At 58.7% G+C, this 23,317-nt stretch overlaps 2 protein-coding genes across 3 annotated transcripts; one reads left to right on the forward strand and one right to left on the reverse strand.

Moving 5' to 3' along the window:
- Positions 1-111: 111 nt before the first annotated feature.
- Positions 112-13,845, forward strand: CCDC157 (coiled-coil domain containing 157; the record flags this gene model as incomplete). Of its 2 annotated transcripts, XM_079718234.1 has the most annotated exons (10): positions 5,769-6,027; positions 7,945-8,116; positions 8,817-9,462; positions 10,156-10,233; positions 10,587-10,777; positions 11,147-11,323; positions 11,492-11,660; positions 12,750-12,889; positions 13,341-13,429; positions 13,519-13,845. In XM_079718234.1, exons 1-10 carry the CDS (start codon positions 5,780-5,782, stop codon positions 13,766-13,768), a joined length of 2,160 nt encoding a protein of 719 aa, XP_079574360.1. In that variant the 5' UTR covers positions 5,769-5,779. The 2 variants fall into 2 exon arrangements, with proteins under 2 accessions (XP_079574361.1, XP_079574360.1); XM_079718235.1 differs by lacking the exons at positions 7,945-8,116; positions 8,817-9,462; positions 10,156-10,233; ... (4 more) ...; positions 13,341-13,429; positions 13,519-13,845 and adding an exon at positions 112-212 and having other exon boundaries at positions 5,769-6,031.
- A 2,428-nt stretch (positions 13,846-16,273) lies between these two features.
- RNF215 (ring finger protein 215) lies at positions 16,274-23,317 on the reverse strand (the record flags this gene model as incomplete). The annotated part of the gene is made up of 9 exons (XM_079717075.1): positions 16,274-16,706; positions 16,796-16,898; positions 17,125-17,268; positions 17,346-17,465; positions 21,330-21,486; positions 21,912-21,997; positions 22,078-22,149; positions 22,633-22,776; positions 23,033-23,317. 9 exons carry the CDS (start codon positions 23,315-23,317, stop codon positions 16,684-16,686), a joined length of 1,134 nt encoding a protein of 377 aa, XP_079573201.1. The 3' UTR covers positions 16,274-16,683.

A 23,317-nucleotide genomic window follows, 5' to 3' on the forward strand; every position in this document is an offset into this window, starting at 1 on the left:
CGCCGAGGGGGGCGAGGCTGACGCACTTCCGGGGCCGCCCCTTCTCCGTGACGTAAATTCCCGCCCCTCCTTCTCGAGAGACGCCGTTGCCGTGGCAGCGGTCGGGGAACCGGGATAGGTTTTGCCGGGGATCCCAGGAGCGGCAGGCGCACCTGGGGGCAGTTTCATGAGCCGACCAGACACAGTGGCTGAGGCTGCGACGCCGGAGACTGGTGAGACGTTTTACATCTCCCGCCGACGCCCTCGCACGCACCCCACGGCCCCGGCCCCCCTCACCAGAAGATTCCTCTCTCCCTCCGACCCCCGCCTTCCAAGGCCCCCGCTCTCTCCCATTGGCCTCCCATTTTGGCCAAAGCCCCGCCTCCCTATTCCCCCAGCCCCCTCTTGCTTTCAGGCCCACCTCTTTCAGACCCCATTCCCAAATCTCAATCCCTAATTCCCACGGGTCCCTTTTCCCGCGGGCCTGCCTTTTCCAGTTCCACCCCTGCCTTCCATAGTCCCGTCCTCAAACCCCGTAGACCAACTCAAATCAAGGCTTCCTCTTTAGGCTCCACCCCACAACGCCCGCAGGTTGGTCCCTGCGGACCACTTCCCCGCTCCGCAGCACAGCTCGAATGCCTCCCTTTCCGCTTCCCCTCCTGAGATCCTCTCCTCCCTTTCCCCTCTCTCCCAACTCCTGAACCCTGGCCTGGACTTCAATTTCTTCACCTGTGAAATGGGGGGGTGGGGGAGGGGGGATAGGAAAAGATGCCCTCCCAAGTCTCCTCCCCGTCTCTCTTCCTCACATACACACCATAGCTGGTTTATGTCACTGTTATTATTAATGTTGAATTATAATGGTAGTTAGGATTTATTGAACACGTACCATGAGCCAGACCGTGTGCCAAACACTACATGCATTCCATCATTTATTTCGTATAGCAACTTACTTACAGGTGAGGACAGAGAGGTTCACATCCTCAGTTCACATGGTGGAGTGGGAATCCAAACCCAGGCCATTCTCTACTAGTGCAGTTACTTACTCCTTTGTCTTCACTGGAGTCTTTCAGTGTCCCCAGGGATCCAGGCAATTAGTACTCCTGAGTCAGAGACTGACACTGCCATTTAGATGGTTTTAGAGTTTCCAAAGTGTTTCCATGGGTGCACTGGCCAGGAGGGAGGCATAATCTTTACCTGAGGGGTAGGGTCCCAGGGGTCTCGAGAGAGAAGCGGGAGAAGAGAGGGAAGGGACTCGAATGTTGAACGGGAGTGCAGGAAGGGCTCCTTCACTTCTCTGTGAGTTAAAAGTCCACCTTGGGCTGAGGGGCCTGAGGAGAGGCAGAGTTACCTGCTGCTCCCACACCAGGGTAGTGGTGGCTCAATTAGTGCCAGCACTTGTGTGATCTCAGGAACAGTGCGGGGCTGGCAGCTTCAGGGAGAGGGTTCTATTCAGGACCCAGGAATTACAGAGAAAGCCTGTGTCAAATGTTCCTTCACTTCACACACACACACACACACACGTTTCTCAAAACAGGCTTGTATCTGCAAATCCCCACTGTTCAGAAGAAACGACGTAGGGCAACCTCGGATGTTTTTCAATGTTGTGTTTTGCTCTCATATATTCTTACTGCTTTGGCATTTGCTGCTGCTCATCAGAACCAGAATCTAACATCTGGCCCCAGATGGCCCCAGATGGCAGCTGTAGTTATTTGAGGGTGAACAGGTCACTGTTTCTTCATGTCTGCACAAGCAAGCTCCTGAGTTCCAGGTGCTTTGCCACCTGAAAACCCTTCCTCCCGGGATGGGATTTCTTGCTTGCTCTATTTATTTCCTTCCTGCCATTCCAGGAAGGAAACCCAGAATGTTTCAGTTGGTTTTTCTGTTTGTTTCTGCCTCATTCTTTGGGGACATAACACCTCATGGGTGGCAATATTTTATGAGAGGCCATCACTGGGGCAACATTTGTATGTGGGAAGTGGACCTGTGTGTGTGTGTGTATTTTGGGGACTCATCACCCCACCTGCGGGTGGAACTGTAGAGCTGACACACCAAGACTTGCCCCCTGCAGAGACCCTCAGACATAGATGGTGCTTCCTGGGGGACAGTGCTCTGTGTGCCCTGCTCTGTCCCTATCCCTGACACAATGCCCAACATGTAGAAGATACTCAGTCACCATCTGCTTAATGAACACAGGATCTGACCCCCTACCCCTGCACTGTCCAATATAGCAGCCCCCAGCCCATGTGGTGCTGTATATGAAAATGGTGGCTGGTCCAAACTGGGATGTGCTATAAGTGTCAAATAGACATTGGATTTTGAGACTTAATGCAAAAAAATAGACTTTATATTTTATATTGATTTAACATTGAAGAGATATTTTGGGTATATTAAGTAATAGATGTTATTAAAATTAATTTACCTCTTTCTTTTTAGTTTTTTTAATGTGGCGAGTATAAAATTTTAAAACCCATACATGGCTTGCATTATATTTCTTTTGTCCAGTGCTGCTCTAGAAGTAGTATGGCCTGAAGACAGAGCAGAGATGTTGGACTCAAGAGTCCCAGCTCCCTGACTGATCTTAGGCTAGCCCCCTAACTTCCCAAAGCCTCAGTTTCTTCATCTGTTTAAAGGAGGTGGATTTGGGGACTTCCCTGGCGGTCTAGTGGTTAGGACTCTGCGCTTCCAGTGCAGGGGGCGTGAGTTCAATCCCTGGTCAGGGAACTAAGATCCCACGTGCCGCGTGGTGCAGCCAAAAAATAAAAATAAATAAATAAAGGAGGTGGATTTGGGAAGTGGCCAACAGTAGGTCCTGTAGTCAGAGCCAGCAGTGCTCAGGCTCAAGGCTGGCAACCCCACCTGCCCTTTCCCTCACCCCATCCTCCAGCCTGAAACAACCCCCTTTTTCTGGGACAGCCTCCTCCCTGCCCCCCACCCCCAGGAAGCCCTCCCTGAGTGCCCACTCCCTCACTCTCCCTACATCCACGCCAGGGGCTGCAGAGCTGGACACGGGAAGCCAGGCACCTGGCTGAGCCTCTGACACTGAGCCCGAAAGCCCGCAGGCAAGTCCAAGAGCTGGGGGCACTCAGACATCCAGCTCCACGGACAGGCACCTGTGCAGAGGTGAGGACATGGCCCAGTCCTCTGGGAGGCCGGAGAGGCTGGCTTGCCCTCAGGAACCACCCTGGGGCCTCTGGGTTTCCCTGCACCTGTGGGCACAGGCAGGCCCTCGGGTCCCAGCCCAGGTGGCCAGGTCATACTGCAGTGAACTCAAAAACGGTCTATGTGCTCGCAGGGAGACGGATTCCCAACTGCAAATAATGACTCAATGATTCCATGCCACTGTGGTGTGCACTGGGAGGGAAAAGCACAGGCTGCTTTGAGAATTGTAACAGGGGACCTCACCAGCCCAGGGATCTGAGGGAGGCATCTTATTTAGACAGAGTATGGGGAGGAAGCATATTCTGTGGGGGTGAGACGCCGAGGTGCAAGGGGGTGCTTTGCAGAGGGGAGAGGGCGACCCTCAGTAAGGCTGGGGCAGTGGTCTGGGGGAGGTGGGGGGTATGGAGCAGTGTTGATGGACAGAGGTGGTGGGTTCTCAGTGTGGGTGGGATGTGGAGCTGGCAGCACTGGGTGCCTGGATGTGGGGATAAAGGAAAGGGATTCGAGGAAGTGCCCAGGTGCTTCCAGTGAGGGTGCCATTTTCTGTGATGAGGAAGGTTGGGAGATGGAAACAGGTTGGAGGAAGAGAGGTTTCCCCGCCAGGCCTGGACTTCCTGGGGGCCTAAATCCTGCCCGAGCAGCCCCTGCTGCAGAGTGGGGCTTTGGTGCAAGGAACTTTCTGCTGCTGAGAAAACCACAAAGGACAAGGGGCCCCCACTGCAGGGTGGGGAGGGACCAGGGCTCGGCATCCACAGGGCTGCTGGCTCTGACACCTGCTGTCAGAGGCCTGCAAAGAGCCACGGGAGGGGCCAGACCTTCTGAGTCAAGGGACAGGGATGGTTCATCCAAATCACTGTCTTCAGATGCCCACACACGGCAAAGATGGAAGGGAAGCAATCTGTGCGGGCTGCAGGGGAGAACAGGAAATATGGAAGGTAGATAGCAGCTCCAGACAAGGATGGTCTTTGCTATTGTTACTGCTAGTAATAGTAATCACAGTAATGATTGTTACTATGGCTGCAGAACTTTTACTGGTGCCTTGCCCTGGACCAAGCACTTTTTAATTTTTTTTTAATTTTTTGCTTCGTTGGGTCTTCATTGCTGCCTGCGGGCTTTCTCTAGTTGTGGTGAGCAGGAGCTACTCTTTGTTGTGGTGTGCGGGCTTCTCATTGCAGTGGCTTCTCTTGTTGCGGCACGTGGGCTTCAGTAGTTGTGGCACGAGGGCTCAGTATTTGTGGCTCACAGGCTTTGTTGCTGCGCGGCATGTGGGATCTTCCCAGACCAGGGAACCAACCTGTGTCCCCTGCATTGGCAGGCGGATTCTTAACCACTGCACCACCAGGGAAGTCCTGGACCAAGCACGTTACTTGCAGATACCACCTGGCCTGATGGGGGATGGTGTCCCCATCTTACAAGTGAGACAGCTGGAGCTCAGAGGGGTGCAGTGACTTGCCCATGACCACACAGCCAGAAAGGGGCAGGACTGGGACCCCTGTATCAACATATAATGGACCCCCTGTCACCAGAGTGATTAGGATAGCTATCCATACAAATTTTCAGGTGTTCCTCTCTTACACTGCAGGACTTGTTTTCCTCCCAAAGTCAAGGTATTTTAAATTTTCTTTGTGGATTCTTTTTCTTTTCTCCATTCAATTACTAGTCGTTCATTTGTCAGTGAGCATCTGCAATAGGCCAGGCCCCAGGCTGCCATACTGGTGATACCACAGTGACTGAGGTGTGGTGAGGACCTGTCCTAGAGAGCAGAGGCCGTTCCTGCAGAGAGCAATCAGGGCCAAGATGGGGGAAGCCCAGAGGGAGTATCTAAGCCAGCATGGAGGGTGCTCAGGGAAGGCTTCCTGGAGGAGGTGATGTCCGGGAACCCTGAAGGATGAGAGGAGTTAGGCAGGTGATGGGAATTAGATGGGGGAAGCATGACTCAGATGGAAGAGACAGATGGGCACGGATTCAGAAACGAGTGCCTGCACAGGAGCTGCTGCTAGTAGCTGATGGTATGTGGAATGGAGGGGAGGGGAGGTGATGAGAGAGGACAAGGGGAGGGGTGTGCCTGGAGGTAGCCTTTCTCCCAAGGGCCAAAGTGAGTCCTGAGGGGTTGTTGGCCAGTGTGATGTGGTCAGATAGGCTTGGCCCAGGTCTCCATAGCAGAAGTGGATCAGATTCCAGTGGGCAGGCCTGTGGCCCAGCTGGAACTGCTGCTGCAGTCCAGGCAGGAGACGAGAGTGGCCAGGGGGTGGTCCAGTGCTCCCTGTCATACTGTAGCTACAACTGTCTTTTCGTTGTCAGTATCCTGTCCAGTGCTTTGCTCAGGGAGGGAAGGACAGCAGGTACATCCTCATGCACAGCTGTATCCACCCAGCACTTAGCAGGAGCCTGGGCACACAGGTCCTCAGAGGGACTTGTGGACCGAGGGAATCAGTAGTGTGGGCGTGGGGTAGGGTGGATGAGAGGGAGGCTGGTGAGGTCACCCACAAGCAGGTCCCAAAGGGGCCGGGGAACCGACTTCTCCCCAGGGTCGAGGTTGCATTTCAGCAAGTTTTCTGGGGTTTTCAGAAGCTTCCTCCAGCAGCAGCCACATGGCTCTGGCTAACGGGGATCCTCTCTGTCCACCCCAGGAGCCACAAGGATGGCACACCTGCTGGGCAGCCAGGCCTGCATGGACAGCCTGCGCAGAGACCTCACCGACCTTCAGGGTGCCATCGTGGACGTGTTCTCGTGTGCCGGGCCTGTGCGCTTCCCCTCCTGGAAGTTCCCTGACCGCATGGCCTGTGACCTGGACATGGTGGCCCTGCTAGAGCACTACGACCATGTGCCGGGTGACCCCGAGTTCACGCAGCTGTCCCACGCTGTGCTGCTGGAGCTGGTCATCGACAGGTGAGAGCCTGGACCAAACCTGGTCATCTCAGGATGCTGGCACCCACCCCATAAACCAGTAGCAGCCACAGGATCCACTTCTGGCGGGGGTGATGACATTGATGACAACAATCACCTTTGACTGAATGCTGTCGGGGGCCAGCTTGGTTCAGGGCCCTCATAGGGATCTCACCTGTGTCGTGCTGTGCTATGTGTCTTTTTTTTTTTGCGGTACGTGGGCCTCTCACTGTTGTGGCCTCTCCCATTGTGGAGCACAGGCTCTGGATGCGCAGGCTCAGCGGCCATGGCTCACGGGCCCAGCCGCTCCGCGGCATGTGGGATCTTCCCGGACCAGGGCACGAACCCGTGTCCCCTGCATCGGCAAGCGGGCTCTCAACCACTGCGCCACCAGGGAAGCCCCTGTACTGTGTGTCTTATAGTCCACCTTTAGGGAGTTGCTGGCCACCCTGTTGGTCTCTGTGACACCACAGCTCTGACGGCTACTTCTCCAGCCACCGCCAGCTGCTTCCTTAGGGTTTCTGTGTGTCGAGGACACTACAGCTGCTGCTCAGGCTTTCCATCCCAGGCTGTTTTTCCTGTCCCTTCCATGTGTCACAGGGCCAGACATGGGATGTGCTTTTCCAAATCTTGGCCCTGCTGGGAAGGAGGCCAGTGGATTCCCCTGCAGCCCCACCACTTCTACACTGTCATTCACATTAGCATGGTTGTCAGCCTCCACTCCCTGGGGACCGCAGCCCAGGCTCCATGTGCTCCAAACCCTGCATGCTAATGAAGTCACGGGGGCCAGACAGGCAGGGACCCCAGCAGTTTGGGGATGACCTGCCTGGAGACAATTAGAAGCCAGGGTAACCACTCAGAGGCCTGGAGGAGCCGACGGTGTGAAAGCACTACCTGGACCCTGTAGGGGGCTGAACATGTGTGAGCCCAGAACACACCTTCCTTCCTTGCCGTGCCCTCTGCTAGGAGTGCCCCGCCTACTCGTCCCTGGACTGGCCGAGCCCGTCAGGGCCCAGTTCACCCATCCGCCTTCTAGAAAGCTGGAGCTGACCTGCCTTCCCACCCCTCGCCTGGCCCCTGTCCAGGCCACTCTCCACCCTCCAGTGCTGCTCATTCATTGTCCCCATTCACAGAGGAGGACACCTTGGCCCAGAGAGGGGTATGGCCTGGAGCGGTCAGCACCCCCTCCCCCAGGCCCTCTCTGCCCAAGGGCACAGTTGGTTTGGGATTACCCTCCTGCACCTGCAACAAGTTGAGGTCACTTATCTGCCCATATGTTTGTAAACACAGTACCTCTTCTTTAAAACAGCCTGATTCCCATGCAAATACCTACTTCTCTTCCCAATACCTTTTCCTTACAATTAGCCCCTGACTCAGGGTAGGATAGGGACCTGGCTCTCTCACTCCAGTCTCCGTTGTTGTCGCAGAAGCAGCTTGTCCCACAGAAGAACCCCCACCCCCAACTAGAATCAGGAAACTGCAGGGCACACTGCCCTGCACACTCACCCTGAGGCTGTGCGCAGCCTCCTCCGCTTTGGGGGTCTGGGGGTCTGGGAGCTGGGTCCTCCACGAGTTGAAGGCTCTGAGCCACATGGTGGAAGGCAGCCACTTACCCACCACTTTCTGAGGACTCTGGACACAACCGAAGCAAGGCCCGGCCTCCCAGAGCCTCCCAGTCCAGTGGGGAGCAGCCAGGCAGAAGCGCTGCCACCCAGGAGGCCCCAAAGTGGCCCCAAGCTTAGCCTTCAGGGAGGGCTTCCTGGAAGAAGTGGCTCTTGGGTCGGGCAGAGCATATTCTGAGACGCTCCAAGTATCTGACGCCCAGGCCAGTTCCCAGAGCAGGAGGCTGCTGGTCGTGTGGTGTGAGGGCACACTGGCACTGGGCTCTGCCCCAGCCAACCCTGCCGTCTCTGCCCACAGGCTCCTGCTGCTGCTTCGGAGCTGTGCGAGCTACTTGGAGAACCTTGGCTTGGAGCAGACGGTGCCCCCAACCAGGGCTGCCAGGCCTTGCATGTCCGTGGGGCTCACGGTGCGGCACTTCTGGAACAGCCTGCTGAGGCTGGTCATGCTCATTCGGCAGGTGGCCCCCCAGGTGGGTTGGCCACCCGCTTCCCCAACTGCGGTCACCCTCACACCAGTCCACCTGCCTCAGGCTCCTCGCACACCACATGTGCACTGCATCTGTCGCTGGCTCCACTCTGGAGCCCCCACTCAAGGCCCATGCAGCCTGGCAGTTCGCAATGCAGGCCTTTGGGGTCATGTGTGGGCCACCTGGTTCTGCAGTTTACACTGTGGGGCTTTGGAAAAATCCTACCTAGTCTGAACCTCAGTTTGTTCATCTGTGCAGCAGGGGTGATAACAGTCCCTACCTCCCAGGGCATTGTTGGGAAATGATGTTTGTATGAACCCCATTTGTTATGGGTTATTCCGTAACCCTCACAACCACCTGGTGGGCAGGACCACTGTCACCATAATGGGAAGGAAACTGAAACTGAGAGTGGCTTCAGCAACACAAGAGCAGACAAATCCGCTAAGCAAGGGCCCAGTACCCGGCAGCTGTGTCTGTCACTGTATTACCCTCCCAGTGCCATGCATGTAACAGCATGGAGCCTGGGCTTGGTAAGCTGAGGCAGCAGAAAGGAGAAGGCTTGCTCTGTCACTCACGTTGGTATCAAATATCATCTGAAAGTCTGAGCATCAGGAGTGGCTGCTGTCACAGAAATCCCCAGAGTGCTGGTCACCTCCCAGGCCTGTCTCCCTCACCTGCTTTCCCTTTCTTTTCCTGACTACAGAAAAGGGCAAACCAAGGGGAGACCCTCACCTCCAAGCCCACAGCCAAGGGCGAGCCAGCCAGGAGCCCTGAATTTGCAACCACCAAGCTCATCAAGCCCACCTCCCCAATGCCAGGCTTGCCCCAGACCTGCCAAGAGCTGGACAGACTCCCTGTCAGCGTCTCCCTGCAGTGTCCAGCCAGGATGGCCGAAAACACCAGGAGTGTCCACTCCCAGACTGTGGAGACAGCCCTGGTGCCCTGTGATGCATGCACCAGCGTCCAGGGCAGCCTGCGGGAGGTGGGCAAGATGGTCATCAGCCTGTGTCAGAGCCAGAACTTGCCCTCGTCCTTAGGCCAGTTCCAGCATCTGGTGCAGGACAGCATGGGGCTCAGGCCACTGCCGGCCACCACCGTGGGCCACTGGGCGGCCGAGCAGAGCAAAGACCTGAAACGCCTCAGCAAGCACATGGGGGCCCTCACTCAGCTTGTGGGGCCCCTCAGGGCCCAGCTGGAGGAGGCTAAGGGGCAGAAGGACAGACTGAGGAAGCAGGTGGGCGAGCTGGAGCAGGCCCTGCAGCAGGAGCAGGGGGCACAGCAGCGGCAGGCGGATGAGGCCGAGCAGCGCCTGGCCCAGTGGGAGCGCGACAGGCAGCAGCTGCTCGCAGGTCTGTGCCTGAGGCCGGACCCTCAGTGCCAGGCTCTGCCACAGCCTGAGCATGGGCTCCCCCAGGAGCAGACCCCACAACGGGGCTGTGGGTGCTGGGAGTCGGTGTGGAAGAAACCTGGACTGGGAGCAGGCAGCAGACACAGGGAAGGGAAGGCAGGGGAAAAGGGGTGTGCTCATCAAGCCGGTTACACTGCGGGCAACTGGAGCTTAAGCCCACTGGGGAACGCAGGAGCCCGTGTAGAAGTCCGAGTCGTCCCACGAGAGGGGTGAGGGAGTGGCGGATTCATACACTCACTCCTGTCGGTCACCGAAGGGGACTCCTGGGGAGTTCATCCCCCGGGTAGCTCCAGCCAGCTGAGGCCTCTCTTTGGCTTCAGTAGAAGCCGTCAGGCAGAGAGATGCAGCTATGGCACTCACAGTGGGCCAGCTCCTGCTGAAGTTGTGAGGCCTGAGGGAGTTGGGCAAGTCACCCCCATGGAGGACACTGAAGCCCAGAGAGTCAGCCAACCGACAGGAAGCAGAGTGGACAGGGACCTAGGCCTCCTGGCACCTCCCCAGAACTCCTCCCACAAGCCCAGGCACTCCTCCACCCCGGCCAGGGCTGCCACCATGCTGTGGGGTGCACTGGGCGTTGAGGCTGCCAGCCAGGCCCAAGGGAGCCTCTGAAGGGCCTCTCTCTCGGCTGCCATAGAAACAAGTGACCTCAAGACAAAGGTGTCCACCCTGGAGGGGGAGCTGAAGCAGCAGCGGGAGTCCACGCAGGCCGTGGGTGAGGAGCCCTGCCATGAAGCCCTGTACCGTGTGCCCTGTGCTCGGTGGCTGGACCAGCACCCTCTGTCTCTGTCTCCTGGGCTTCGGGGGCAAAGCTAAAGGGAACCACAGAGGAGGCTGGGTCTGACAGGCCACACTGTTGGGTGATGCCACCTCCCACCCAGAGAGTACCTTCTGTTTTCAGAACCCACCTCAGGGTTCAGAGCCCCATTTTGTGGCTGAGGACACTGAGGCCCAGAGATGTGCTGTGACCACCCCCCCTTCCCAGGTCTTGTCCTGGGTCAGAGGCAGTGCAGGGACTCCCCAGGGCTCCCCCACTTTACCCCCTTCCCTGCCCGCTCAATCCTGCAGAGTCGAAGGCTCAGGAGCTGCAAGGGGAGGCTGAGCACAGGGCGGAGGCTGAGAGGCAGGCGCAGCAGCTGGAAGAGCAGGTGCAGCTGCTGGCAGGGCGGCTGGACGGAGCCAGCCAGCAGATCCGCTGGGCCAGCACAGAGCTGGACAAGGAGAAGGCCCGTGTCGACAGCATGGTCCGCCACCAGGAGGTGAGGCTGGGAGCCTCGTCAGCGCCTGGTCTCCTGTAACGAAGGCTGCAGGGAGAGAAAGGGCTCCACTGACGGTGGGGAGACACTGGAGACCTGAGGAGAAGAATTCCTGAGTGGCGACTGTGACTGGAAAGAAGTTGGGGCGAGGTCTGCTTTCCAGGGGGGGCGGGATCTCCAAGCTTGGGGGTCCTGGCCTTGCCAGGGTTGGGGTCTGCTCCCTTCTTCCCCCCACCCCTTCCACTGCACGCATGTGCACAGACAGATGTAGCACAAGGGGGGTGGGCTTGGATACAGCTGCCTCCTTTGTCCTGTGTGGCTGGGCCTGGCCCCATGGGCCTCATGGCCTCCCTCCTGCCCATCCCGGCTCAGTCCCTGCAGGCCAAACAGCGAGCCCTGCTACAGCAGCTGGACACCCTGGACCAGGAGCGTGAGGAGCTGAGGGGCAGTTTGGCTGAGGCCGAGGCCCAGCGGGTCCACGTGGAGGAGCAGCTGCAGCATGTGCAGAGCGAGAGGGAGCAGGGGCGGTGCCAGCTCCGGGCCCAGCAGGTGTGAGCGGGCAGGGCGAGGGGGCAGGGGCGGCACTTCCCTTTCTCTGGAGGAACCTCCAGCCAGCTAAGCACCTGCGGGTCTGCCCCGTGCCTGGGGAGTGGAGGTGATGGGGTGTCCCCAGGGGGCTGGGAGCCGGTCCTCAGCTCTGAGCCTCCCCTGCCCCAGGAGCTGCTGCAGAGCCTGCAGCGAGAGAAGCAAGGCCTGGAGCAGGCAACAGCGGATCTGCAGCTGACCATCTCGGAGCGAGAACGCGAGCTCGTGGAGTTGAGGGAGAGGGAGAGGCTGCTGGTGGCCTTTCCGGACCTGCACGGGCCTGTGGAAGCCCAGATCCAAAGTAGGGGCCTGGGGTTGGTGCAGAGGGGACGCCGGGGCTGGGGTCGGGCAGCTGAGGGCTCATCTGGGCAGGACACGGGTCCACAGCAAGGGTGGCAGAGCCCCCACAACACACAGGTGCTCTGCATGTTACCCACTCCTCTGTGTGGATGGGGACACAGAGGCCCAGTGGGGAGCTGACTGCTCAGGGTCACCCAGCCAAATCCAGACCCAGGTCTGGCTACCTGTGTAGCCTGTGCTCTTTACCACGTCACAGGCCAGTCCTTGCTCAGCTTCCATGTCCCCTGTCCTGGCATCTCCCCAAACTACACCATGGGGCCAGCTCCAGGGGCACAGCCCCAACTGTCCAGTGTCCATGGGAGTGCTAGGGGCCCATCTCGGTGGAAGACTGACTGCCCGGCGACCTGGGTTCTCGTCCCAACCCCTCCAGTCCCCTGAAGCTCTGGGGTGAATCCCCTTGCAGAGCTGTTGGGATGATCCACTGCAATCTAGCTTGTCATGATAAGTCATCATTTGTGAGTGCTGGGCCCTTGTGTTACCCTGTCAACTGCCCCACGAGGCAGGTAGCAGCCGCTTGTGACAAACCAGGAAACTGATAACCAGAGCAGGCAGCACCTTGCCTGGGTTCAGAGTCAGGGGGAGCATCTGTCCCCCCAGCAGTAGGAAAGAACATCCTTGCTGAATTCCTGAGACTCATATCCAAGAGCCGGCTGTGGCTTTGGATGAGTCACTGTCTCTCGAGCCCTCCAAAAACAGGTGGCCTTGGAAGAGCTTCACTTTCTTACCTATGTGCTAAATTTTTGGTGAGCTCCAGGTCCCCGTCAGCTCTCAAATTCTGCAAGGCTTTGGTCACCTCCCAGCAGACAGGGGAGTAGGGAGTCGGGGCGGGGGCGCGGAACAAGGCCTCAGGAGAAAAAAGATGAGGTGGGAGGTCCAGTATGCTGACCCCGCCCACCTGCAGGGCCACCAGCAGGGGACCCTAGGCACATACTGGCTGGCGGGCTGGCGTGTCTGCCCTCTGAGGTTCTGTCTCGTTGGGCGCAAGAGGCAGACCTGATGGGGTGGGGTGCCAGAGAGTGGGTCTCCACAGGCTCTGGCAACGTCACGGACGACATGGAGAGGCAGGTGCAGGCCAACGACATCCGTATCCGGGTCCTACAGGAGGAGAACGGGCGGCTGCGATCCATGCTGTCTAAGATCCGGGAGGTGGCTCAGCAGGGGGGCCTCAAGGTGGGCAGCATGGCTCCCCCACCTGAAAGCAGCTGGCCCTTGGGGACTTGGAAGAGGCCCCCAACCCAGCAGAGGTCTTCAGCTTCCCCCGGCGAATCTGCCTTCAGCCCAGCTCATTGCACATGGGGCTCTCAGGGGGCTTTAGGCTGTGTTTTTGTGAACCATCTTCCACGATTCAGGAAGGCATGAGGATGTTACCGTGCCTTCTAGCTCCAAATCCCCCCTCTAGCCCTTTGAACATTTATTTCAAGTGCACCAGGAGCCTTGTGAGAAAGCAAACCTTCCCACCCTTACCACGGCTAAGGACAGGCCCTGAAAGGCTTTCCAAACCCTGCCCCTCAGAGGAAGGGGCCGTGGCGACAGGTTCAGGCCCTCCCGCCTCCTCTATGACATCCTCTCTGTTTGCTGCAGAGGGGATCCTGGGCCTTTCTGAGCTTGGTTTTCTTTGTAGCTGATCCCACAGGACCAGCTCTGGGCCCCTCCCAGCAAGGGAATCCACGGAGCAGCACCCCCAGCCCAGGCCCAGAGAGCATCTCCAGGGTGAGTGAGGCTTTGTCAGAGGCAGGGCACGTGGGGGTGGGGTGGTCCCCCTCCCTCACAGGGGATCTTGCCGTCTGGTCCTCCCTCAGGCCCCTGGGCAGGCGGCACTCACCTGGCAGCAGGACGGCCAGTGCGGGCAGGACCCTGCCGGGCCAGCCCCAGGCCTCCCCGCCTCAGCAGCCCTGCAGTCGACCCAGCAAGTCTTCCCTAGAGGATGTGACCCACTCGACCAACTGTGCCCAGAACCCCATCCGGGCCTTGGCCAGGCTGAGAAGGAGACTGTCACCAAGCCGGGGCCAGGCCAGCCCTGCATACCAGCCCCAGGAGCGGCCCATGTAGCCTGCAGTGGGGTGGGGCTGGAGGGCGGGAAGCTGGCAACCCACCCCATGTAATAAAGCCCAGGCCATCTGCTCACAGCGACCTTGGCCTCACCACACTGGCTCAGCAGGGCAAGAGTCCTTCCTTCCCTATCCTGAGTCCCCAGCCATGTGGGTCATTGGCCAGCAGAGGTCTGGCACACTGTGCACCCTCAGTAAATGGGAGCTTCCTGCCTCCCTCCTGACAGGGGCAGTGGGGGAAGAGGACACACCAAGGGCAGAAAGAAGCTTCTAGCACCTGGGCGATGTGAAAGGCAGTCTTTTGATCCCCACAGCAAAGATTAAGGGGTAACATGGACTCAGTGACCCCCACCAATAAAGAGCAGGATCAGGGTAGGGGGTGCACAGGGGAAGGAGAGCAGCCGCCATGGTGGGCCCAGTGAGGACACCTGAGGCAAGGAAGGAGTCAGAGGCCAGGGTCCTGGCTCAGGCTCACAGAGGCAGGCAGGGACCACCCAGCTGTGAACCTGGGGATGGGGACATTAAGGATCCAAGAAAATCAGCCCCCCTTTCACTGCGGAACGCCTCACCTTCAGGAAACACAAGTCAGAGAGGATTTCTCTAAATCCAGGAGGTTGGATCCCCAGGAGGCCACTGAAGGCAGGGCAAGGCTTCACCCAGCCAGAGAGCGGGACACCCCAAGCCAGCCCTGGCTTTCCTAGGCCTGTCCCTTGGGGCCAGGGCACTGATGCCACCAGCCACACCAGGCCTGCAGTAGTCCAGTTTTCCTCACGAAGCCTCCAGCCTGTCCTGAGCCACCCTGCCTGTGAAGGACAGGCGCTAAGACCTTGCTGAGGAGTTCTGGGTGTGGGGGTGGGATGGGGGATGCTCTTGGCTTTCTATGACAGTTTTCCCTGGTCAGGAGGCCAACAAGTAGAACACCTCAGTTTACAGAGAAAAGTCAAGAAGAGCTGTGTTATGTAGCTGAACTGGCATGGCCACGGGCTGCCCAACTCTTGCTTCTGTGGAGCCCGGGGGCTGGCTGAGGGAGCCTGGGCTGTCTGGACTGGGCCCCTCCCAGGTGAGAGCCAGCCCTCAGGTGTGCTCCCTGAGGCAGGCGGCCCAGGCCCAAGTGCAGGGGGAGGACCTGTCACAGCCCGGCTCCTCTCTGCATCCATTCAGTAGCTCACAGGTCTGTAGGTCAGACGTCCGAGCCCTGTGTGGGTGGGTTCTCTGCTCAGGGCCTGACAAGGCTGAAATCAAAGCATCTGCCAGGGACTTCCTTGGTGGCGCAGTGGTTAAGAATCCGCCTGCCAATGCAGAGGACACGGGTTTGAGCCCTGGTCCGGGAAGATCCCACGTGCCGCGGAGCAACTAAGCCCGTGCGCCACAACTACTGAGCCTGTGCTCTAGAGCCCAAGAGCCACAACTACTGATCCTGCGTGCCACAACTACTGAAGGCTGCACACCTAGAGCCCGTGCTCCACAACGAGAAGCCACTGCAGTGAGAAGCCCGTGCACCACAACAAAGAGTAGCCCCCGCTTACCGCAACTAGAGAAAGCCCGCACACAGCAACAAAGACCCAACGCAGCCAAAAAATAATAAAATAAAAAAAGCATCTGCCTTTCTTTTGCAAGGGTGTGGGGCAGAATCCAGGCTCATTCCGATTGTGGGCAGAATTCTGGTTCTTGCAGCTGTTGAACTGGTGTCCATTTCCTTGCTGGCCGCTGTTGAGGCTACTCTGGGCTCTGAGAGGCCATCCAACTTCTTGCCACATGGCCCCTCCATCTTCAAGTCGGCAACAGAGAATTTCTCAGGCATTGAATCCCCTCCATGGTTCAAATTTCTGAATTCCTCTCCTTCCACCAGCTGGAGAAAACTCTCTACTTTTAATGGGCTCATGTGGTTAGGTCAGGCCCACTTGGATGCTTTCCCATATTAAGGTCAACTGTGCCATATAACATAACCTAATCATGGGAGTAAAATCCATCAGCGTCATAGTGCCAGGATCACATAAGGCGTGTCCATGGGGGCTGGAGGAATCTTGGGGGCCATGTTAGAATCTGCCTCCCACGGGCAGTAGACTCCAGGGTGACTTGTTTATCTTAAAACATCCACACAAATTTTACATCTAATGTTAAAATATATCCATGTTTATTTTCATATTAAACCTCCCATACCCCAAATCTAAAAAAACAGATGCCCCTGTAAGATGTACCACATTTATCCTGTGGCTTCAAGTAAGCTGGTCAGCAACCTGTAACCCCATGGAGAAGCACAGGACTAGATGGTTTCTAAGGCCTCTGGTCCCAGCCAGGCCCCAGAAGGGAGCCCAGCTGGGCAGGCCATGGGACCTGCAGCGGCCGGTGCCCAAAGACCGAGGGTAGCAGGCAATGGAAGGGCCGCTAGGTTTAACATCATAGCCTTCAAGATGTGTCATGGAATATGGTCAGGTTAGAGTGCCCCCAAGGCCAGATAGCTCCTCTCCCAACCCACCCCCAATAAATAAGCACAAAACCTGGCCACTGTAGCCTCAGTCCCCAGGGATGCCCTGACAGGCAGGCCAGAGAGCTCCCAGAGCCCTGTGAACAGCAGCACTGCCCACATCCTCTTCCCCAGGTCCCTGGCCAGAGTCCTGGGAGCTGTCTGAGCGGAGGGCAGGCACACCCCAGGATGGCAGAGAAAGGCCCCAAAGCAGCCTCTCTTCCTGCTGGGTCTGGGCCCTGCATCCTCAGCCTGGGGGCTGTGGTCCCTCCATCCCAGTGTGGATGTGGTGGGCACCTTGCCCCTCAGCAGGGGAGGCCCTTATCCCTCCTTCCACCCATAGGGTTTTCTGTCCTGTTCCCCCTGCCGTCTGGTTCCAGGCACCCAGGGCCCAGGGCCAGGATGCAGGTGGAGGGGTCCCTTCCCCACATGCAGAGACCCAGCCGGGGCAGCTAATCATCTGAGTAGCGGTTCCCTGCAGAAGAGGAGAAAAAGTATCAGGGAGGGAGGTGTCAGGTGGGAACCAGGTGGAGACAGTCAAGGGCCCCCACCCTTGGTGCTCACCCAGGACATTGAATTTGCACAGCGGGCAGGTCTGCTGGAGCATCAGCCAGGGGTCCACGCAGTCTCGGTGAAACTCATGCTTACAGGGCAGCACCCGGAGCCACTGCAGGGTTGGGGAGAGGGCTCAGGCCACAGGCATAGGCCTCCAGTGGGGGTAGCAGGCCCCACGCCCTCACCTGAGCTGGGGAACTGAAACCCCTGTGACCTGCCCCACCCGCATGCTGCTTTTCATAGCTCTGGTGGGGCTGGGTGAAGGCCTGGTTGGGGTACTTCTCAGGTCTCTTGGGAGCAGGGTAGGGGGCATCACGTGTCAGCCAAAGGGCACTAACTTGCTTGTTGCAGAAATAGTCCAGACACACGGCGCAGGTCTCAGCACCAGGCTCCGGGGGGCCCTGTGCCGCTCGGCTCAGCCGGCAACGCCGGGTCTTGAGGGACGCCAGCCTCTGCACCACCCGGCGCTTGAGCAGGTCCACCTGTGGGGGAAGGGCACACAGTTCCCAAGGGCTGGGGACACCAGGGCTCCCGAGGGCCCCCAAAGGCTGGCTCCCACCTGGCCTTGGGGCTCCCGCTGGCTCTGCCGGGATGCCTGCCGCTGAGCTTGGACCACGAGGCCTGTGCACAGGAGCATGGCCACCAGCAGGATGGTGTTCCACAGCTGTTGCAGGGGCTTCTGGGGAGAAGAGCAGGGTGTCAGGGGCACTGGGGCCACCCCACCCTCTTTACCCAGTAAATCCACCCCAAGGATCAGGCAGATGAGGTCCATGGGCACCATGACCCTGGAGGCGCCACGCTTCCTCTTCTGAAGCTGCTGTCCCCCGCCCCCGCCCCCTGCTCTCTCAGGGGCTGCCCCAGCTCCACCCTGTATCAGTGCTCAGCCCAGGCCAATCCTGGGCAACAAACCTGGTGTTTGTGCACTCACAGAAGCATCTACTGGCAGCCTCACAGACTCCCCAGCCCAGGACCCCCATCCCTACCCAGCACTCCTCCTGGTCTGCTTTCCTGGCTGCCATCACCCACCCACCCACGCCCATCCAGGCTGAGCATTCACAGCCTGAGAGGGCGCTAGTCCCTAGGCCCTGTCTCCTCACTCCCTAGAGGCCCCGCACGCCCCTCCTCTCCTCCCCACTCTGCTGCTCTTCAGGTGCCCTGCTCAGGCCTCACCAGCCCAGGTCCCACCCACAGTCACAGGGATCTCACCTGCAAACCCGACTACACAGCACCCCTACTTGACCCTTCCCTCTGATGCTCCCCTCCCGCCTCCTCCGCATTCCCCATCCTCAGGAGGAAACCCAAACTCTTCTACCAGGGGGCCCTCAAGGCCCTTGATCTCCACTCCCCCTCCCCCATCCCATGCTCCCTGCCCCTCCCACATCTGTGCCTTTCCACACTGTTCCCGGTCTTGGGAACTAATGCTCTTCTTCCACGCTCCCTCCCTTGGCTTATGGCTTTGGACACCTCTTGCTCTGGAAGCTCTCCCTGACCAACCCTGCCAGGCAAATGCTCCCCCCTCACCTTCCCTGCCACCCTCCTCATACCCACTCTGCCCTCAGCAGTCCTCCAGCTCCCGCTGGTGGGAGGGAACCACGTCTGAGGTATCTCACTTTGCCTTTGAGAGGCCCCCAGGGGGACACACTGACCTAGACTGAACTGCCACCATATCCAGTGCGGCAGACAGGCTGTGACCACTCAGCAGTTGGCTCAGGAGGTGACACAGCGGAGGAAGCAAGACCCAGCCGCTGACCCACCAGCACACGGGCCTGCAGACGTGTCACAACTAATTAACGCATTCGTTTAGAAGTTTTCTGCCACCGTGTTCTTCCCCAGCCAATGCTAAAGTCCAACTGCCAACACGTGGTGGGAGAGGGGCTGAGAAGTGGTTTGATGGGCAAGGTTGGGTGCTGTTAGGGTCACAAGATGTTGCTTTGGTTCAGGGTGGAAGCACTCTGGGGGCCACTGCCAAGAGGGGTCTGTGAGCCCCAGCTTCACACTCTGTCCCACCCTCGCCCCCTGGCTTGTGTCCGCATCCCCTTTCGTCCATGGTGGGATGGTGACACCTGCTCAGGAAGCTCTCCCGAAGCCCCTAGGCTCAGCTCAGGCGCCTTCACCATGCCTGGAGGGCCATACCCCTCACCAGCTCAGTAATCACCCCAGCAGGTGACAGTGCCTCTGGCCTAGCTCCTCCCCTGATGGGGCCACATGAGCCCAAGGCTGGAGCTGCCCTATCCTCATACCCCCTGCCATGCTGAGCCAGGCTGACACGTGGCAGGACTCGCACGACCTTTACACTGTAAGCTCTCTGGGGCAGAACCTGGAGCTCTGTGCTTTGGAGCGGCCAGTGAGTTCTGGGTGGGCCGAGGGTGTGGCTGGCCTGGAGCTCTACTGGAGGCCAGAGACCCCATCTCCCCAGGCTCGGTGCACCTTGGGGACCCCCCAGGTGAGGAGGGAGGGCAGGGTTGGGCCTTGTCCATCAGAGGAGTAGGACACGGTCATCAGACTTTTCTGATACATGGCGACTACAGCTCTGGATGCCCAGAGGCTGGAGGAATGATGACTGGGCCCTGGGGCTGAGAGCTGGCCCTGGCTGTCCTTCAGACACCTCAGCTACCATGGGCTCCCAACACCTGTACTGGCCCACCCCGGCCAGCAGCAAGGCCAAGGCTGTTTAGCTTTGCCCTCACAACCAGCCAGCCTGACCTGACCTACAGTACGTGCCCACCTCCTGGCCTCTTGGGCACGCTCCCGGCCTGCTCCTCTCTGAGCCCCAGGCTTTCTGCCGACACCTCCTCCCAGTCTCTCATCTGACAGCCCCTCACCAAATGCCTGCCCCTCCCAGAAGTCCATGTGGGCTGCCCTCCAGGGGGAGAGACAGCAGGCTCTCTCCTCTTCCAGAAAGCCCTTCCTTCCACTCCCGCAGCCTCACTCCCCACTCCCTCTGCAGAACTGCGGTTCACGCTGCTCAAGCGAAATCGTGCTGTCTGGGCTGCCTCCATGTAAATTCCTCTTCTCTGCCCGTCTTTGAGGCCTTGAACGGCAGAGCCTGGGTCTTCCAAGGCCTTTTGTACCCTCCACAGCCCTTCTCACGGAGCCCCAAGTGTCCTAGAATATCAGAAGTCCTTTGGTGACTGTTGACTTATTCGAGCACTCATAACAATAAAGGTATTGTAGCAGAGCAGCCACCCATCTGCTCAGTGCCCGCCGTGAGATTTACATACACGATCTCAAAAATCCTGTGGCTGTGTGCTATACCTGTTCACAAATGAGGAATGTGAGACCAGAGGTTAAACACGCAGCCTAACATTGCCCAGCTAAGGTTTCAGAGCCTCATTCCAAGTCTGTCTGACTTGAAGCTGCCTTGCACGGCTCCCCATCCACCAAGGCATGCTGGAGGCTGCGTGTCAGGAGAGCGGGGAAAACCTGCCCTGCAGAGTGGGGATTTGAGAAATGCATGCAGACACAATACCTTTTACCCTCTCTATGCCAAGCACTGGGCAAGCCAGAGACAAATAAGACACAGCCTGGCCTTCGGGAGACAAAGTCACAGTCCCCAACGGTCACACAGGATGGGCTGTCCTAAGAGGCCTATGAAGGGCCTGACAAAGCGCTGCTGTGATTTAAAAGCAGGAGAGGGGGCTTCCCTGGTGGCGCAGTGGTTGAGAATCCACCTGCCAATGCAGGGCACACGGGTTCAATCCCTGGTCTGGGAAGATCACACATGCCGCGGAGCAGCTAAGCCCGTGTGCCACAACTATCGAGCCTGTGCTCTAGAGCCTGTGAGCCACAACTGCTGAGCCCACGCACCACAACTACTGACTCACATGCCTAGAGCCCATGCTCCACAACAAGAGAAGCCACGACAATGAGAAGCCCGTGCACCACAACGAAGAGGAGCCCCAGCTCGCCGCAACTAGAGAAAGCCCACGTGCAGCAACGAAGACCCAATGCAGCCAGAAATAAATTAATAAATTAATTTCTTTTAAAAATTAAAAAAGAATTAAAAAAATAAAAATAAAAGCAGTAGGTGGGCTGGGGGCCCAATGTGAGGGAGGCTTTCCAAAGAAGGCAGGAGGATGAGTTGTGAGGACTCTGGCTGGACTGGGACATACAGAGCTGGAGAAAGAGGATGTCCAAGCCTACAGAGAAGCCCCAGTAGCAGGAGACCGGGGCGTGAGTGGAAACCGGTAAATGGCACAGAGTGGCTGAAGTGTAGGGAGAAGACTGGGAAAAAAACAGGGTGAGTGATCAGGAGAGCTGTGAAAGCCAGGTAAGGAGTTTGAACTTCATTCTGCAGGTTACAGGGAGTCAAAGAAGGCTTCTGAGAGGGACAGGGACGTGACAACAGCAGCAGCTAAGGCTGACTGCGCGTGACCCCGGGTCAGGCACCACACTGAGCACCCACCCGGCCCCTGAACCCTCACAGCAGCCCTGGGAGGTGCAAGGGGTGGTCCTCCCCACCAGGGCAGGAAGACGCCACAGGACTGGAGACAAGTCATGTGTGTGGTCCCCTCACCCCCACCTCCTCTCTCCAGGCACTCACCTGCTCCTGGGCCCGACTGCCACCCAGGCACACCAAGTCCTGCCATCCTCCGTAGCTGTCCTTGGAGAGGCCACACGTGGTCCACAGGGTCAGTTTCCACTCGATGTTGGCCGACAGGGACTCTCCGCTGGTGATCTCAGCCGTGGCCTGGGTCCTCCTGGGAGGGGAGGCCAAAGGGGCCAGACGGAAGGGCTCTTGGGAGGAGAGGCCCGGACCCACTCACCCCAGCCTTGTGGGAAAAGGATACCCCCGAGTATCACCCCACAGTCCTTCTGCTTTGGCCCACACGCCTTTCCCAGCCAGTGGTTTTTCTAGTTCTCATAACAGCCGGCCAAGGAGGCCCTCAAGCACAGGCAAGAGTCAATCAGGAATCTGGCTTCCTTCTTGCTGGAGCCAATCACCTCCACCTATAGAGCCCATGGAACCATATCCTTCTAGTCTCCTCACCCGTTTTTCAGACTAGGACTAAGACTAAGTCTCAGACTAAGAGGGAAGGCCCTGGTCCCAGGACCCCTGAGCCCACAACAAAGCCAAGGACCCTAGCACCCAAGCCTAGTCCTTTGAGCCCAAACCCCAACTCACTGCAGCAGTGCCTCCAACAGCTTGGTGACATTGGAAGAATAATGGAGGACGATCACTGGCCTGAGCAGAAGCTGGGATATGTCCAGCTGTAGGGGGACGGGGAGGTCAGCCACGCAGGGTCACCCATTCCCCAGCCTACGTGCCCCGAAAGCTTGATCCGGTTTACCTCTCGGACCACGTTGTGGTTCAAGATGAGGAGAAGCAAGGCAGAGGCTCCCAGGAAGAGTGCCCTCCGCATCTGCAGGACAGAGGCAGAGGGTAGCACACACCCTGCCCACACACCTGTCTCACCACCTGTGGTCATAGTTGTTCTCAGCTCCTGGCTCTGCGGTTAGCATTTCCTCTGGACAGATCAGCTATAAGCTCCCTGAGATCAAGGGCAAAAACCCTTATTCCTCTCACCTTCCCCGCAAATGCTCTGTGGGACCCAAATAATACTGTGCCTTCCCTGGTCCAAGCAGGACAGGCCTGCCCACCGACCCCCAGCAGGAACTCCCCACTGGATACTCTCAGAGTCTGGTCGAGCTTCCTGACTCTCTCTGGCCTCCTCCCACCTCCCTGCTGCCAACCACACTGACTCCAGTCTACCCCTGGGGTCCCTTGCCCCAGCCAAGCCCAGGGCTTCTCTAGAAGCTCCTTAGGGGCCCACCTGGTAGTCTGGCTCTAGCAGTTGCCTTGAAAACCCTTCCTCCAGCCCCCTTTCCACATACACCCCCTGCACCTGCTGAACCAGAGCCTTAGGATAGGCCTGTGGGCCGCTGTCCTGACTCTCCTGGTGAATCTGGGCCTCCTGCTCCTTGCCCACGTATGCCACTGCAATCCAGCCTTCTACGGGTATCTCCTGCTCAGCATCCACGATGTCCATCTGTGGGACGAGCGGCCATGGTAGAAGGAGGAGGGGGAGGAAGGGGGATCGGTCACACAAGCGATGCAAGGCCAGGGTTTGGGAACGAGTCTCGAGGGGAGGGCATCTGATCTCAGGTTCTGGAAGCCGGAATGCTGGGGGCCTGGACAGCCTGGGGAAGGGGCGCTGGGCTGACAGGGCTTGGTCCAGGATGGAGGCTGGATCTGGGTGCAGGGTCTACGGCGGGGCGGGGGCCATATGGCTCAGCGGCGCTCACCAGCAGCAGGCGGCCACCCAAAGGGAGCGCCGGGTCGGCCTCGGGGCCGATCCTGACGCCCTCCAGCAACAGAGCGTCCTCCCGCGGCAGCCTCACGTCCACCCGCACAGCGCGGGCCCCGCCCCGCCCCGCCCTGGCAGTGGGCTCGCTGCCGTCCGCCGCGGCCCCGGGCCCCGCCAGGCCCAGCCAGAATGGCAGCAGGGGCAATAGAAGCAGCAGTGGCGACGGCGGCGGCGGAGGAGGCGGCGGCGGCGACCTCGGCGTGGGGCGAGCGGCAGGGCCCAT

This window comes from Hyperoodon ampullatus (genome assembly GCF_949752795.1).
Source record: "Hyperoodon ampullatus genome assembly, chromosome: 13".
NCBI classification, from domain to species: Eukaryota; Metazoa; Chordata; class Mammalia; order Artiodactyla; family Ziphiidae; genus Hyperoodon; species Hyperoodon ampullatus.